This window comes from Triturus cristatus, chromosome 6 (assembly GCF_964204655.1).
Source record: "Triturus cristatus chromosome 6, aTriCri1.1, whole genome shotgun sequence".
Classification (NCBI taxonomy): Eukaryota; Metazoa; Chordata; class Amphibia; order Caudata; family Salamandridae; genus Triturus; species Triturus cristatus.
This window is the reverse complement of record NC_140589.1, coordinates 1,222,526,021-1,222,544,377: the sequence shown is the minus strand read 5'-3', so window position 1 is coordinate 1,222,544,377 and position 18,357 is coordinate 1,222,526,021. Positions and strand designations below refer to the sequence as shown.

General features: G+C 44.5%; 1 protein-coding gene across 1 annotated transcript in view; it reads right to left on the bottom strand.

The window, feature by feature from the left end:
- The window catches only part of LOC146821201 (solute carrier family 60 member 1-like), a 352,809-nt gene that overhangs the window by 67,105 nt on the left and 267,347 nt on the right, over positions 1–18,357 (bottom strand). Inside the window, exon 3 of the mRNA XM_085612138.1 lies at positions 11,467–11,583. Within this exon, the coding sequence (XP_085468264.1) occupies positions 11,467–11,583 (117 nt within the window). The remainder of the gene's footprint in view (positions 1–11,466; positions 11,584–18,357) is intronic.

Here is an 18,357-nt window from a genome sequence, read left to right as displayed (position 1 = left end):
GGTTATCAAGAGATGGTTGTCCATTGCTACGCCCCGGTTCTTGGCTTGATTAGCCGGGCAGCATGTCGGTACGACATCTGCTGGCCACCAGGTAAAGTTCCATTGGGAAGTGTTCTTGAGGAAGAGTACTACTTCTGCTTTGTCTGTGTCGAGTTTCGGACATTTGGTCTTCTTCCAGCTGGCAGCGTCAGATAAGCATTAAGTGAATTTCTGGGTGTTGGATGTTTTATTGAAAAGCCAAAGTATGAGCTGGGTGGGGTCTGCATAGGAAATATGTTGATTTTATGGGATCGGATTATGTTGTTGAGCTGCATGGGGCCTGAGAGTGAGCCCTTTGGGAACTCCCCAGATGAAGTTGGCGGCAGCTAAGGTGTAGGAGAACCGAGACTGGGTGTGTCCTGTGAGGAAGGAGCAAATCCAGCGAGCAGAGGAGCCCTCTTATGCCGGCTTCAGACGGCGCTGAATGAGTATGGAGTAGGAGACCACGTCGGAGGTAGCAGACAGGTCGAGTAGGATGGGAGCTCCAGTGGTTCCTCTGTCCTTGATCAGTTAGGATGTCATCTGTGGCAGCAATGAGGGTGGTTGCAGTGCTGTGGTTGGGCCCGAATTCAGATGAGAGGGATTGAGGAGGGGGTTGTTCAGGTGGTCGACCATTCGCTTGTTGTTGCCTTTCTTTAGTACTTTGGCAGGTTAGGGCAGTAAGGAGATTGTGGCTAGTTAGCTTGATTTTTAGTTTTAGGGTCTGCAAAAGGGGGGAGTATGGTTGCGTGTTTCCAGGTGTCCAGGAAGATGGCTGTGTTGATGGAGTCGTTGAGTACTCCAAGTTGAGTCAAGGTTGTGCAGTTGTGATCAAGTCTTTGTTGAAGATGAGGCGTGGGATCCGAAGGAGCTAATGAGTGAAAAGATCACAGTCACTGAGGTTACTACTGTGGTGATGGGCAAAGGAGGTTATGATGGTTTCCAGGGTGCTTGTCTCGTTGGGCAGGAGGACTGCAATGGTGGATACAACCAGCTTGGGACGAAATGGTTTTAGATGTTGCTGATTGTGTGGCTGAAATAGTGGGAGTGCTCGGTACAGACGTCCTGAAGATGGGGTGATTGTCGATCTGGCATTGGGTGAGGTACAAACCTTTAGGATGGCAAAGGTTTATTTGGAATATTTTGTGCTACTTTCGATGCCTTCGGTCAGTGCTGCCCACTTGGTGGATCCAATTTGCTGGTCGGGGAACCTGAGGGCTTACTTGCATGTGCTTATATCGAAGCTCCTGGGTCTGTGCACTCAAACCTGGTCTGTCTTTTGCTGAGGCATATGCATTCCCAGTTTGACCCTTTGTCAGACAAATGATCTTATCATCCACAAAAACTGACATTCAACATCTTGAATTTAACAACTACATTTTAACAGACTGTGCTTTGTGAGGTAAACTGAAAAGGAGGAGGCAATATTAAATCTGAGGAACTAAAGATAATTAAGTTGCTGCAGTTTTTAGTGACCCACTATTCACTTACATTAAAAGAGACCTGCTCAATAGATGCCGTAACCACAGTGTCCATTGGTCTTGTCACCTAGGATACTCCTCGTACATCTCCCAGTAGTATGAATGAGACCAGCAGGAACCACGTCTTGTCAAAACAAACACAAAATTCTAGCAACACCATGAGAGTATCTAACAATGATGCAAGAGGCATCCATACAAACACCATACTGGAAAAATAGCAAGCATTGATAGTGAAAGCTAGGTCTCTAGTATGTGTGCCTTTGGATGCAATACAGGTGAGAGTCAAGGATACCGTTTAGCAAAAGAAGAAGTTGTACCAGATTGTGACTGTCCATCTAGTGAGTAAGTATAACTATAGTAGTGCAGAAAAAAAACAGAGCTAATGTTCCTAAATGGGAATCGTAGTCTTTTGACAAGTACAGTCTTGGACAAAGCCCATCTTCACTAGATTCCGGCTACCCATCTCTCTTCCAACAGAACATCCCTACTCACCTGTATCAGAGTTAATAGGACCTGTCTGTCTATCATATACATACACAATCATAGCCACATACAAGACAGTAGTTGCTGAAAACATCGAGGGCGCAGATGTCCTGGGAGCAAAGATCTGTTCCCAGGCTACTTGCCTAATCTTACTGGTGGTTTACAGCCCCCTTCGAACGACCCCCAAGTTCATTAAGCTTTTCACTGCGTTGGTCAGCAACCTCCGCTCCCGGTACCAGTGTATCTTAGTGATGGGGGATTTTAACTTTCACTGGGACCAGGTACCCAGAGACTCCTATGCTAAACAGTTGGATGATGCACTGACTACCATGAAACTTAAACAACTTGTAAACACCTGCACCCATGATAAGGGTCACACCCTCGACCTGGTCTGGGCCACCGACCCATTAGCCAGCCTGACGGATATCAGTCCTTGCACCTGGTCTGATCACTTTCTGATCAGGTGCCTGATCCCGCTCACGGGCCGCGTGGCCCATCCTCCCCCAGAGTGGAAAGTGCTGCGAGGGTGGAATAAAATAAAAGAAGGTGACCTTGTGGGGACCCTGTGTAAATCAGCCCCAAAAAGGCTTGTACAGGGTAACCTGGACCAGGAAAGCGAGTCCCTCTCAATCAGGCTGAGTATTGCCATTTACAAGGTAGCACCCTCACGTAGGGAAAGAGTTAGGAACAAAGGCAAAGGGTCCCCCTGGTTAAATGAGGGTTTAAGAGGGATGAAACAAACACTACGCCAGTTCGAGAGAGCCTGGCGTAAAGCATACAATCCAGGGTCTCTTTCTGAATACAACGCCGTGTTTGCAACCTATAAAAAAGCCATTATAGCCAGGAAGGCAGAATATTACGAATCCAGGATCCTGGCCGCCGACAACAAACAGAAAGAGACCTTCCGGATCTTTAAGGAGCTGAGGCAGTCACACAAACAGAAACCCCCTGTCTGCCCTGAAGACTGTAACAAGTTTCAGTCCTACTTTCTTCAAAAAGTCAATGACCTCTTGACGGTCATCCACAACACACCTGTTGTCCATTGCCCTCTGGTGGCGTACCCTACACAGCTCGCCTACGGCAAGCCCCTCACCATCTTCCCAAAGCTCAATCATGACTCCCTGAGCCTTCTAATTGGGCCGTGTCAAATCAGGGTCACCAGCAGACCCCTGCCCCCCTAGGGTGTTTCGAATGGCACTCCCCGGGGTAGAGAGCAAGTTCCCCAACTTGCTAAACCGGTCACTTGAAATGGGCCAGGTCCCGACCAACTTTAAGGAAGCTAGAGTTATACCCTTGCTGAAAAAAACAGGGGCGGATACAGATAACCGTAAACACTTTAGGCTAATTTCCCAGCTTCCTTTTCTGGCAAAGGTGCTGGAACAACTTGTGCTGAAAACCCTATCACACCACATAGAGGAACATCAGATACTCCAAATAAAACAGGCTGGTTTCAGGGCTCACCACAGCACAGAACTGGTTATGCTGGCCGTGATGGACGAACTTCGGCTCATGGCCGACAATAAGAAGCCATGCGCCCTGGTCCTTCTAGACCTGTCTACGGCATTCGACACGGTCAATCATGACCAACTTTTGTCACAGGTCTCAGAGTTGGGCATCCAGGGGCTGGCATTTCAATGGCTTTCGTCCTTCCTGTCAGGTCGATCCCAAAGGATCCAACTGGCTGACCATGTGTCTGATACTGGCAAGCTAACGTGCGGTGTCCCCCAGGGTTCGCCGTTGTCTCCCCTTCTTTTCAATGTATATCTACAGCCTCTGGTGGCCGCTTTGACCCGCATGGAGTGCCAAGTCTTCAACTATGCAGATGATACCCAAATCATCACCCGGATTGACAACTCTCCCACGGCCCACGCACGGATGCAGAATATTCTGAAATACACAATCAACTGGATCACAGCCAATTCTCTCAAAATTAACCTCGATAAAACCGAGGTACTCGCCATTACCACGGATATCAACCCTTGGAGTGACCTTTTCTGGCCATAAGAGCTTGGCACCACTCCCAAGCCAGCCCCAGTCGTTAAAAGTCTAGGCATAAAAATAGATGCCAAGCTTTCCATGTCTTACCAGGTGTCTACCGTGGTGGGGACATGTGTGGGCCTTCTAAGACAGCTACGGAGACTCGCCCCCCCTTCTCTCATTTACGGCACTCCGAATGGCTGTATCAGCAGTAATCACATCAAGGTTAGACTATGGAAACTCCCTGTAAATTGGTCTCCCAGAAAAGCGGCTAACAAAACTCCAGATAACTATAAAATACGCAGCCAGACTGATTTTCAGGCTCCCAAGGCGGGCCCACGCCATCCCCCTACTGCAGCAGCTGCATTGGCTTTCGGTTAAACAGAGAACCAGGTTCAAGGACCTATGCATAGCCCACAAAGCTATCCACGGTGAGACCCCAGCATACATTAAGGACCGCCTTGTAAACTATGTGCCAGGGCGGTCCCTCCGATCTTCGGATGCTGGTATTCTGGCTTGCCCCCGCTCTAATACTTCCTCCAAAGGTGGCAGAGCCTTTTCCACAATGATCCCCCAACTCTGGAATAAGCTACCTGCAAGCCTCCGCAAAGAACCTGTCCTTCCATTTAGGAAGAAACTCCAAAGACTTCTTTTTATTGAAACCTGGGGCACAACCTTGGCCAAGTTTCGGTGCTTACTCCTGCTGACGTGGCGAGGTTGGGCTCTCTCTTATGGCGCTTAGAGACCTGTCGGTGATTATGGGCTTTAGAAATCCCAGTTAACATACAAGAATACTCAGCAGCATTTTTTTTATTCCAAACCAGCTATTTTCATGAAACACTCAGAGATCACAACTTCCAGGCTGTCCAATGACATTTTTCCATGTTTATATTGTCACCAATGGTCCATGGGTCCTGTCCCTTTCTGATTAATATCCTTATTGTGCCTGGTTGCATTTTATCTCTTTCTTGCTCAGATCTTTGTCTTTTCTGTGTGCACTATGACAACTACAGGACAGCTTCACTTGCGGCTCATGTATTCTACTAGTGCAGCTTCTGGTGCACTTCTTCACAAGGCAAAATGTTGCTTTTTCACAGACATACTGGGGTTTGTGTGGCTCTCTAAACCTGGCCCAAGTTTGATTAACTGAAGGTGTAATGTTGCAATAAACTAAACACTATTATAGATCAATGCTTTTTCAATTAATTAATCTGTCAGTCACAACATTCAGCTTATTAGCAGCAGGTTGCATGCAGCACCATGACATATTACATGCAGCACCCTGAAATGTTACTAGCCAGAGGGTCTGTCTTTGGGTTTCTTTTTGTAAGTGCAACACTTTAAAGGCACCTATTTTAGGAGGGGGTAGTAAGTCTTTTATTACTGGTTGTGCTGAGTGGCGTGTCACCAGACATCTGTTAGACAAGGAAAGAGTCTGGCTAAAGGAGCATGATTTCAGGTTACTGGGACTCAAGTGACCCTCCTGAAAGCCTCTGTTAAGAGGATTCACACAATCTTAAAAGGGAGCTTTGACCTTTATGCTCTATACACAGACAAAGCTAAGTGTGCAAGTCAGCAAGTGACAGCAAAGGGACTGCAAATTCGGAAAGGAGAGAAAGTGTCTCCGTTATCCCTACTATCCAGCTAAATGCTGGGTCTTCCACACCAACCACAGTCTAGATTACATGCCTGCTTGTTTCAGCTGGAGCGACTGAGCTCAGTACTTAGGCCAGGGTCACTCCACCAGAGTATGCTGCAGGCAATCTGGTAAGTGGAATTCATAGCCTGACTGACACTACTAGCCCCTCACATAGGCAGACTTCAGTCCAGCCAATATGCTAAGCCAACTAGGCCCAGCAAATCAAAGAAGTAGCATGCATTGTGCTACGTGGAAGATTATTGGCATTGAAAACTGTGCATATTTGGAGGGATTCTTGGGATTTGCAAAGAGTGCAAATAAGGTATAAGGTATACTGTGTGGAGATTTTTAGCAAACAGCGCAATGTAAGAACCGGGGCATCATTGAAACCTGCAAGTGTGCTAATTAGTCAAGATTTTTGGTATTTCAAACTTGGGGTCTCAGGAGTGTGTAACAGAGAGTCTACTTCTCGAGGTATCAGGGTGCCTTAAGTGCAGTGGGACGAGCGCTGGCGGGGGCGGGGCGCATCTGGGGATGCCAGGCCTCTGTGTGCTCGGCCCGCCCAGAGGGGGCCTGGGGCCGGCGGGAGGGGGTCAGGTCAGTGGACGTGTATGACTGGCTGTGCCTTATGTGGGGAATGGTCAGCTTGCCCTGCAAGTCATGTTGGGCCAGCAGCTTTCAAGTACCAGCCCTGCACCAAGGCACCTCATGCATTTCCTTATGAAGCCCATTGGGGGAATCCCTCTACCTCTCGGGTAGCCTCGGGAGCCGTGCGACGGGCGGTCCTTGCACCCAGGTGTGCTACTCCCCCCTGCCTTTGGCACACTGGGCCCGGGTGCCCCCCCTACCAACTGGCGCTGCCCCCCCTTGCTTCGGGGTTTGGCTCCAAGCCTCCACCCTGGACGCTCTAGGTCGCTAGCGCGCACGGCAATGTGCAGGCCAGGGATCTACTACTGTAAGGTGGGAACCACCAGTAGGTCACCGGGGATGCCTGGAGCCTGGGGTCGGCGGCTTGGCCACTGCCCGGGCGGAGCAGCGCCGGGAGGGAGGTTGTATAGGGTATGCATTTTGGGGCGTGCGCTTTGCGTCTGGTTATCATCAGCCTGCGGTGCCACCCAGTAGAGCCATGGGGGCAACCACCGCGAGAGCGCATCTCCTGTGGTTCAAAAAAGGTAGAACCAAGGACCCACTGGAGTTATGCTCACCGCACGCCTACCTTTCGTCGCTGATACGGGATCAGGGGAGCTCCGGGGTTCCTCATGCTGTAGGGCGGAGCGGGCGTTAGTAAGGGGTGGGGCCGAGGTTGGTTGCTCAGAATACGGCAAACGACACCCGGTTGCCCCTGGGACAGCGGCATGTGTGAATGTACTAATCTATCTGTGGATATCCTATGGATATCACCAACTCGGGGATCCCTCCAGACCTAAGACCACCACCCTTGAGTGCAACACCACCTGAACACCTGGCTGAACGATGGCAAGAATTTCCTGCCCCGTAAATATGTAATACATACTTGTCCAAGCCTAATCGCTGTTAAAATGTAATCCAGAGTGAATTTGCATTTTGTGTATGTATATATATATATATATATATATATATATATATATATATATATAAATAAATATATATATATATATATTCACTGAAAAAACCATAGGTTTCACACACGTTATAGTTACGAATTAGCATTTAAAAAACCTTGCAAATTCACTTAAAAAACCATAGGTTTCACACATGTTATAGTTAGCTGGACATTTCACTCGTAAAAAACCAATGAAATTCCCCCGTTATAGTTACTGCAGGCAACTATAACTCACGCGACCGCAATCCTCTGCTGATGACGTCAGATATTACATCACTGTATTTAGACACTTATTTACCCATGTCTTCTTCCATTAATCTTTAGCTATACATATATTACAAATATTTATTTTTCAGAAAGACACATATGTCATCAGTGATGTAATATCTGACGTCATCAGCAGAGGATTGCGGTCGCGTGAGTTATAGTTGCCTGCAGTAACTATAACGGGGGAATTTCATTGGTTTTTTACGAGTGAAATGTCCAGCTAACTATAACATGTGTGAAACCTATGGTTTTTTAAGTGAATTTGCAAGGTTTTTTAAATGCTAATTCGTAACTATAACGTGTGTGAAACCTATGTTTTTTTGGTTATTTCAGTGAATTTGTACGGTTTTTTAAATGCTAATTTATGTTTTTATTATTTTTTTTTTTTCAGGTGTTACACCGTGCGCGCTCTGTGGGCACTCGGTGCGCTTTGCGCACCGAGCGCCCACGGTTCGCAGTGCGCGCAGGGTGCGCGCAATTCGCGATTTAAACAAAAATATATTTTTTTTTCTCTCTTGGGGGTCCTTCTGTGACCCCCTGACCAAGGCTAGGGGGTCAGGAACTGTCCACTCTGCCCCCTTTTCACGTTCTCCACCTTTGTTTTTCACCCCCTCAGACTGCGAGAGACAAAATGGCGGCCGACACTTCCTGGTTTCGACCGATTCGAATGTTTACCGACATCTAACAACCAATCAGAATTGCGCTCGTGCACGGCAGAGTGCGCGCACGGTGCGCGCGTATAGATATTGATATGCTTTTAAATGCTATGTTCTCAGGAAATACTGAACAGATTTACACCAGACCTGCAAAAGGCACTTCCTTGACCTTATGGCTACCTCTCTGCCAAATTCCACGTAATTCTGTTCAGCCGTTTGGGCTGTAGCTGCGCCTAAAGGTCCTATGGAAAAATGCATGGGGAAAACGCGTTTTGGGACCCCCCCCTTTTTCTCGGCGCCCGCTTGACGAATCACCCCGAGACTTTCAGGGTAGGAGCTGAACGGAGCGCCCCATTAGTTTTGAAAATTTCGCGAGGATTCGTCAACCGGCGCCAGAGTTATTCAAAATAGAATTTTGAGATTTCCTATGGAAACTAGGTTGTAACTATAACTATCTACTGGCGACCGCCAGTAGATAATATATATATATATATATATCTCAAACCACTAGTGTATGTAGTAGACCTTTGTACTTACTACCATTCCTATGTGATTTTAGAGTTCATCTATTTGAATCTCTTCCTTGCCTGACTTTACAACTTGTACATTTGAATTTTTTTCTCTTTGTATCTCTTATGTAACTCATATAATCCAAAGTCCTATGTAACGCAACTGGTTCTTTTGTAAAGTGCTCTGACACCTTTGGGTAATGTTCGCGCTATATAAAATCGCATTAAATAAATAAATTATATAAATAAATAAATAAAAAGAATAGGCCACGTATTCACGCATGCGTTTACAATGCATGCCTTTACAACGCTGGCTATACAACGAATGCATTGTTAACAAGCATTACATTACAACGCAAGTCATTAAAACAATTTGCTTTGGGGAAAAAGTGCTGGAGTTTGGAATAGTATATTTTGCTATTCCAACTCCAGTCTGTGCAACAGTAGAGAAGGTGTGGGATTTAAAATCCAACACTGAGTTCCCTAAAGCAAGTCATTGTAATGTCTTGCGTTGTAATGGGACGCGTGGTAACTACACGTTGTCTATGCTGTTTCCCTCCCAAAAACTACTGTAAAAACACAGCATTAAGTTGTTGAGTTTATTGGAAGCCAATGACGTTTTCTTAGTGCTAAAGTAATATGGTAGGGTCAGGGCAAAGCCACTACAGCTCCATTAGCACGATTCGTCTCTTCTGTAATCTAATCTTGAAAGAATCTTTTTAGAGAACATAAATTGCAGTAATCTAGGTGGGACTCAACCATCGATCTCAACATTATTGCCCTTTCTTCTGCATTCAAAACAGGAGTAGATCAAAAATATTTTTCTGTGAAAATGATAAATCCATGTCAATTTTTGTACCAAAGGGTACACCAAGCATTTTGACTTCAGGAGGAATGGACATCTGCACTTCTTCCACCTGCATTAATTCATAATTATTCTAGTTTGCAATCAAATGTTTTCAGCCAAGCATTAGTAGTTTTTTTTCATCCTCACTTAGAGCCAACCCATAATTCGTGATCCAGCTCCCCAACATTTCAATAATCTCATTTAGTTTAAGGACGTCTTTGCTAGGTTATTACAGAGTTGTATGAAAACTTGAGTTATTATTGGTGTATATGTGGAAGGTGGGTAATCTGAGGTGGCAAGGCGGACAAAAGAATGATGGACTAGAACGCTACCCGGGCGATGGCCAGTGGTTAGACAAACTGCAACCATTCCTCCCATCACCCTTTGTGTGTTCTTGGAATTAAGACAATATATTCAAAACAAAACGAAGAAGTACCAGCTCTATCGCTGTCGTTAATCAAATATGAACTATGTGCCAAAGAGTGGTAAGAACTGTTTGATAAGTTCAAAGACTGTTGAAACTAAAGAAACAGCTTACATTGGATATACAGGCACATGCATCAATGTAAAAACCGGTCGCAAACGGGCAGATTTTCAGAATCTGCCCCTTTGCGACCGGTATTTTTGCATTTGGGATGCATCATTCCAAATGCAAAAATCGCAATTTAAGGAATCTCTAAATTGCGATTCCTTAAATTGGGATTGCATTTAAGGAATCCCAAATTGAGATTCCTTAAAAGCAATGCATGAAATTGAAAAAATTAGCGATTTCGCTAATAGGGGGAGCAAATTACCATGAAGTTGAACTTCATGGTAATTTCCAAAAACTTTGAAAAATGCACTTTTGGGCATTTTTCAAAGTTTCATGTTGCGCACACACATGCCCTTAGAGCATGTGTGTGTGCAACATATGTGCACAGATCAATTTCAGGGGTGCAATAGGGTGTCATTTTGACACCCTTGCACCCTTGAAATTGCATGAGCAATTTGCGAGTACCTTCTGGTACTCGCAAATTGCTCATGCAATCTCCTATTCATTCCTATGGGCCTGCAGGCCCATAGGAATGAATGGGACGGCATTCCTTAATTGCGACTCGCAATTTGCGAGTCGCAATTAAGGAATTTGTAGGAATCGCTATTTTTATAGCGATTCCTACATGCATAGGCTTTTGCAATTCCTTAATTGCGATTCCTTAAAAATCGCAATTAAGGAATCGCAAAGTCTTTATTGATGCATGTGCCAGATGGTTCCCCTGAAAACACTGCTTGCAGCTAAGTTACTGAATCGCTGTAAACCACACTCTAAAGTGGGTACAATTGTAGCCTGTTTCCTACTGGAATTACATAATTTGTTAGCAAGTTAACCACAACAGATGATATTATGCGGGTGCACTTTACACAGGTGGATCCACACAACTGAGTGGTTTGTCCTCTGCCTCGCCCCGGTTCAGAGCAACACCTTCCTCGTTGGTTCTGTTGTCCCAGATGTGCAGTAAATCATCACAAATTAACTATTTTTATTGCTAACAGAATCTCGTGTTGCATTACTGCTGCTATTGTGGCCTGAAAAAGACTACATTTCTGCAAGGGATTACAACATTTGCAGTCTGTCTTTATCTTCTGAAGGGTTCCATACACTTTCATCCCAAACAGTGGCCTGCAGCTGAAAGGCATATTAAAGGCAACTCTGTAAACCATGCATTAAACAGCAGTGAGGTGCCCAGAGTGATGGTGCTGTATCATCAGTGAGAGACTGTGTGGTGGAATGTCCATCTGCATCCAAGTCAGTTTCAATACATTTGATAGATGCTAAGGGGACAGCTTAGGACTCCTGGATTAATCAGAAGAGTCATCAATACAGACATCTACATCGCTTAACAGTATGTGCCTGCACGTCACTTCGACCCTGGCTGTAACGATAATCGACACTGAGTGATACTTTAAAGTGGGAGACTGGGGTGCACAGGTAACAAAGGAGAAAAAGAAGAAATACGTTTGTTTGCCAACCTGTATCTAAGAATCCCATGGTCATCCCAATAACGGACATCATAGCCGTCAGTAGTAAAGCTTTTGTACACCATGGAATGACATAAAGGCCAAGGGATGTTGTCAGCATTGCCAAACCTACAAGAAAACAAAATCAGTATGTATTAAAACAAAAGCAATTCTACGTGGTGGCAATTCTGCATGATATTCTTTGTCTAAGTGAACATTTTTTGGGAATTCAAATAAAAACTTGGTATGAATTAGAATAAATAGTAGTCTTAGGAAAGTAAACATACAAATCTGCATAAGTAAAACAGGGAAACACAGTTGCTAATAACAAATGTAAGGATCTACCGTTGAAAAAATAACCATTTTGAAAAAAGCCCAAACTACTGTAAACCTAGAAGGAAAACTAGACGAGAATAAGACTTGAGCAGCATTCTGAAACCAACCTCCACCAACAAAAGGGCACTTGGGCATAGCGTAACGAAACAAAGAAATTCCATGGGGTACCCGAAGAAAGACAAGGGGTTCAGAGGCTCCCTAAGACTTGAGAAAACATTGTCCTCCACAATGTGGAGATTTTTGGTACAGATATGAAGGTTGACCTGAGATCCATCTTATATATCACAATTAAATCATTGAAGAAGTGCACACACAATTGAAACTACAACTAATCTGCTTACGTGTTTGATGTGTCAGGGGATTGTTACCTTGCCATCACTTTGTAGTCCTCATCGTAAGTTTGTGACTGCAAACACCTTTGAGAGACCTCCAATTGGAACATAGTACGCAGGTGATACACCAAGATATCACTTGTGTATAATCTCTGGGTGATGGTTATGCAGAGTCCCCAGCTTGAGAGTTAACTAGACTCAGTCCTTTCTATATGAGGACATGAAGGTGTTCTTGAGATTTTACCAGGAGTGAAGTGAAAGCCTTGTTCAAAAGGAGTCTGGTTCCTCAGAGATGGGCTAAGGGCATTTCAAAGCTGCAAGTCCTATGGTTGATGGTTCTACCCCTGTACTTCGTATGATGCCTTTAAGAGAGCTTTGGCACCTTGGGGCAGATTTACGAGTTCTGGCTCATCTCTGCAAATCAGCAGGGATGTGCCAGAAAAGATGCGACACGCAATTCCCTCCCTGCGCCACCACGAATGTGTCACATTTACAATGCGGTGCACTGTGGCGCAAGGATAGGGCGATGCATATCGCATCCTGTGGCGTAAGGGTGGCGCATTGCTGGAGTTGTGTCGCAAGTGCGACGCGGCTCCAGCAATGCTCAGGGGCGCCCTATGTCTAACATGCTGCGTCACTCCTTACGCCTGCTTCAAGCAGGCGCAGGGTTTTGACGTAGCATGGACATAAAAGTGACTCAGTGAAGTCTTGTAGATTTCACTGCGTCACTTTTACGAGGTGTTCCTGCGACGGAACGCCCACCCTGCACCGGAACACCCACATAAAACCTAACGCAGGTTTCATGTGGAGCAGGGCTTCACAACGTAGATGCGTCACGTTGTAAATAAGGCGTAATGTGGCGCATGGTTTACGCCGCCGCTCTGTCACAGAAGTGACGCAACGGCGGCGTAAATGTGGCGCATGGGACTTGTAAATCTGCCCCCAGGAACCTAAAGCCACATCACCCTACAAAAATTTATTGCTCAACTACTGAAAATTCACATTGCATAATTTGCCCACTTATGTTAACAATGTGTTATCACTGCATGCACTTAATCATTAAAAAGGTATTGTAGGAGGGTCTCTGTGTACAAAAAGCAGCTGATCAGGAATACAAGTCCTGTGCTGCACCTGAATGAGTGAGGTCTCCACCTTGCACGTTAGATAGACTGGAGCAGACTACGAATTACTGCTGCAAGTATATATGCCAAGAAGAAATGGTCACTTTATTGTCATGGAGACAAAGATTTAGCCAGGTTTTAAATAAAGCTGCCGCCCGCCCCGCATTAATAAGATCGCATGCATGCATTTATAGATTGCATTATTAATTACTATAAAGAGCAGCACTACATTTCTGCTGCCTCTTTTAATGATACTTGCTTAAAGGTCAAAGTGACATATTTGTGACTGCACTAGTGGGAGTCGAGCGGATCAGAACTATGAGAGAATACATTGCAAAGGTGTTTGGAATAGCAGCTGCTTTAAAGGCAGAGGAGGAAAGGCATGTAAGACAGACTGATATCATTAATCAAACAAGAACTTTTTTCTGACGTAGTCATCTCTTCTCGTGTTCAAAAACTGTGGCTGGAGAAATACTGCTTGTAAGTGCTGCTAAAAGCAGGAGTGTGCAGAAGAACTTACTACTGGACTACGGAGTGCTCACCGTGTCTGGGATAAGGCGCTATGCTACATCAAGATGGGAATACAGCTTCACAGATGGAGCTTGTAGATGAACACCACCAGCAGAATGACAATTTAGTGAAGTACTGGTTCCCCAAGCAGTCTGTCAGACATGCAGTAGGTGTCTGAATAGCCACTTCGCTACCCCTCTTTAACGTCCAATCGCAAAGCATTTAGGGCTACTGTTGCAACTGTCCTTGCAGGCAGGGCTTCGTCACAACGTTTAATATAGCGAAACTGGCTTTGATAAAATTAACAAACACTACATCTAGCTGACTACGGCAACAGATATATGCATTGGCAGCAACACACCAGGAAAGTCACAGACTGAAGATCTGCACCCAGTAGAGTATGCCAGTGGTGGCAATATGATCTAGTGGATGTGTAGGTGATGCTGGCATAAACACTGAACACAGATTTATTTATGTCATTGCTCTTGTAAAAGTGCCAGCTTGACACCTTCTAGCACCGTGCAGTGCTTGTGAGCATGTGCTTTTAGGGATCCAATTGTGTGATCTCCACTTGTGATCAATGAATATAAAAAGTGGTTACTGCAGAACTTCATATGCTTGAAAAATGATTGCAAGGAGCCCAGTGAGAAAACGAAAAAGGGGGCTGTTGCATCTTACAGGAGAGCAAAGAAGAGGTGGGATACTGGTATTAATTAGATCTATAGAGAATGACACCTTCAAATGTTGTTCTTTAGGTTCCATATTGTAGGAAATAGGGCTCAACGCTGAAGATGTATTAACAGTGCTTCCCTGTGTTCTAATTTGATATTCGCTTGCATTTGCTGGCATGGACACTGGAGTTCAATTACGTCTCCATGGTGAAGCCTTTGTGGACAACCTTCATGTGATAAATTCACTGCAAGGGATCTTTACCAATTATTATTAAGTTTAAAAACTACCACTATACTTTCAGTGCAAAGGGAGCCATCATTAATTGTTGCCTTAGGTTGGCACTAAGCAGCTTACAGCACCATCTTTTTGAAGACTCTGTGACGAATAAACCCGAAACCCATTTTTAATGGCTGTGCTGGAGAGGGAGAGTTTACATTTGCTAAATACAGAGCCTGCCCTACTTCAAAGAATACAAATTGGCACTGGCATTACTGGATGGTTTATATTTATATGGCATTCTTTTTTTTATTAAGTGTGGGATACTCACTGACTCACAGTAGTGACCCCTGTACTATTAACTTTAAATCTCTCAATAACCTGTTTAGGTATTTGGTATAGGGAAGACCCAGCACCCAGGGGCAGTAGCACACTTTACAAGCAACATTTTTATGTGGCAAGAGAAACTCAACTTCAGGCCATGTACAAGGCTCAGCAATGGTGTTAGGGGTCTGCAGCCAAGATCCGAATTTAGAAAACAGAATGTGATGGAAATGGGGCTAGTAACATGCAATCAGGATATCACACTTGGCAGCTGGATAATGTACACTGTCTGGCTGTCCAGAAGTGGTAGTGCAACAAACTGAAGCAATTGTGCCTGGCTCGAAAACTGTATGCCGCTTAGGAGCACAGCTCCACTCAGGCCTACTGTACTTACATACCTGCTGTCATCACACCCAAGAGCCGCTTTCTCTATTAAGGCTATTGGCTAGTCTTAGACCAGGGTAAGTGGATGTGTTATCATAAGGAATATGGACTTTGTAGAAGACTAAATTGCTGAGACTTGTACATTTAATCAGTCAGTTAAACTTATGAGAAAGTTTGGAGAATCAAAACTTTATCAGCTAGGTAGGCAGCCAGGGAAGTATTAAGATGCCAGAGGTCCAGTCAAAAGGGTTTATTGTAATGTTTGGACGAATGAAGCATCAGTTCTAGAGCCAAAATCCAAAGATTGTGTTTTAAATAGCATGGTAATTTGCTATGCGACCAACAAATGCACATGCAAAGTAGAGAGACAACCTAGTGAGGGCAGGAGGCATCAAATGCCAGCTTGTACAGAGACAGGCCAGTATATGCTCCAAACAACCTATCAGATTGTATTATGTGCTTGGTGCAATACAGATCATTTTAGAGACATTCTGTGAGAAGTACTGTACATAACAATTTAAGGGAGAAAGCAGAGAGACTGGGGTCCTATTAGCAGCATCCCAGTCAGACTAGTCAAAATAAGCTTAGCACCAGGCAAATAGTGGGGGTAACCATGCAGAAGGATCCTACATTCCTACACATTCAGACTGCAAATAACTCTTGGTGCATCCCAGGAGGGATTCAGGAAAATGACAGATTAAACTGATTTTAACGAATCTCGATAGTTTGGGTACAACCTAGTTTATTACAGTGGGAGAGTATGCAAGACTCTCCAGTATGCATGGGTTGTGTTTTGACTGGGGGCCACCTTTTGCTATGGGTTGATAAGCCTTGTATCCCAAAACAGATGAAACAAGGTTTCCTTGGTGGTAGGAAAAAGTGCATGCTGCAGATCACATTTAAAGTTTGATCACCACACATCACTCCATCATCACATGCAGAGGTTTAGCATGTTGGCATAACAGTCGGTCTCTCATAGGTAGTAAAAACCTAAGGTACACACACACAATTCCAGATATTAAGAACAGGGGCACCAACACCAGTCCGCAAGAAGACACCATGACACAGCGTGTAGCCAACTGGGAAACAATCATCCAATTAGGTGTACAAGGGTATGGTTTTTAAATTCGGAGACTGGTATGACTGGATTGTGAAGAGCAGCATATGCGAGAATGTTGCTTCTTGGCACTAAGAAACAAAACACTACCAGAGACAAGTCGGTAGGTTCTAAAAGCACAGTGATTCTTCTATTGGTCTAGATTCAGAGCCTTCCCAATATGGCAGTTTGGATGAAGATAGTGCTGCTCCAGTCCAGTTTTTCTTTCACTTTGGGATGGTAAATACCTATAAACACTCTCATACAAAGGATCGTAAGGGCAGGTAGCTTGGCCATATCTTGAAAGGATTCATAGTGGAAAGATCGCTAAGCCTGAAATATGTCCTGAATTTGATAGGCAACAACATTTGGGTTGAAGCTTTCTACAGGCACTGTAAATTGTGCAAAAGGTCATTGGAAAACCTGGTCCAGCACTGACTTCATAGACAACTCTCATTCGATGTTCCGTGATTGTCTTACTGCCAAGACAGCGTTGAGAAACTCAAACGAGACTACTATTTTTCAATTGTTCTCAGATCATCTTGATTAAGCTTGAGATCTGAGGTGAAGGGAGGAGGAACTGAGGATCCAGTGACATCAGAATCACCTCTTCTATTGGAGACTGGTGGAAAGACTCCTGGCTGCTTGGAATATTTGCAGATTGGAGACCACAAATGCCCTTAGGTCAGGTGTTCAGATAGCACCCTTCTAATGGCTGCATGCTATTGTTGATAAAAACGTCATGGGTATATGGGGAATCATTTACAACGAGGAGTTTTCAATTCAAATTCCATTTCAGGCAATATAAAAGTAGAAATGTCCTTGTTCGGTACGAAGTGATGCATTTTTTTCCAGAGTGGTACGTGTGGGTTGGCAGACATGTGAAAACATTTACTATCAGCATGAAACCATTCTGATGGCTGCTGTGTGAATTGAACACTTGATCTGTCATGACTTTTGAATCTGGAACTGAAATGTTTAGCACATAAACAGCAGCGAGATGGTTTCTTTTGTGTTCTCAGGAAGAACAGTATCTCCAGAGTTGGCTTAGAAATAAGCATCAACCTTGGTCCCCTTTTCTGCAAGTCAAGGAAGTGTGCCTATGTGTCACGCCTTTGATGGGCAGGTTGGCACCCAACAGATTTCTAAAATAGCAGGACAAGAGGCTTCCTGACAGCAAATGAGGAATAAAAGTGCGAATTCCTCAGCAAAGTTGTAAGAAACCACACTGACATGCAACAAAGTATGCGAGTCACAAATCGCTATTTGCGACCGTAAGAAATGCCCCTAAGATTGTAAAAAAGGGCTGATCAGTCTGAAATGGTAAGACTGCAAAAAATTGCAAAAGAATACAAAATTGCAATAATGTTACATCGATACTGCAAATCCCCAAAAAGTGAATCATTAACAGCAATTTGCAAACCTTACGTACAAACGATTTGCAATTTGCACAAAACAGTCAAACTGCATGTGCAAAATACCATCAAAATGAAGCTTGTCATGATCAGGGGCAAGGTATAAAACCACATCTAAAATGCAACACAAGCAGCCATTATGACTGACCTTTATGTGATTGTGGTGAGGAGTGGATGCACTGGAAGCCCTGCACTGGAGGAGAAGATAGGAGCAGATTTTTAGAAAGTCGCCTTTTTCGACCAGATAGAAGAAAAGGTCAGATTTAGACAGAGAAAGGCAGTCATACTCGACTTAATTGATGATTTGGAGCCAACGCTAGCTAGACAGACAGACTCAACAATGGCCGCCCATCCCTCTACACATTCAGGTTTAATGCTGCCTGCGTATCCAAGGGGGAGTTACCAAGTAACTATGGAGTAGCAGGATGTACATCAGAGTGCACTGTAAATGGCATGTACCTATTTTCTGCATACTATACTGCATACATACACATATC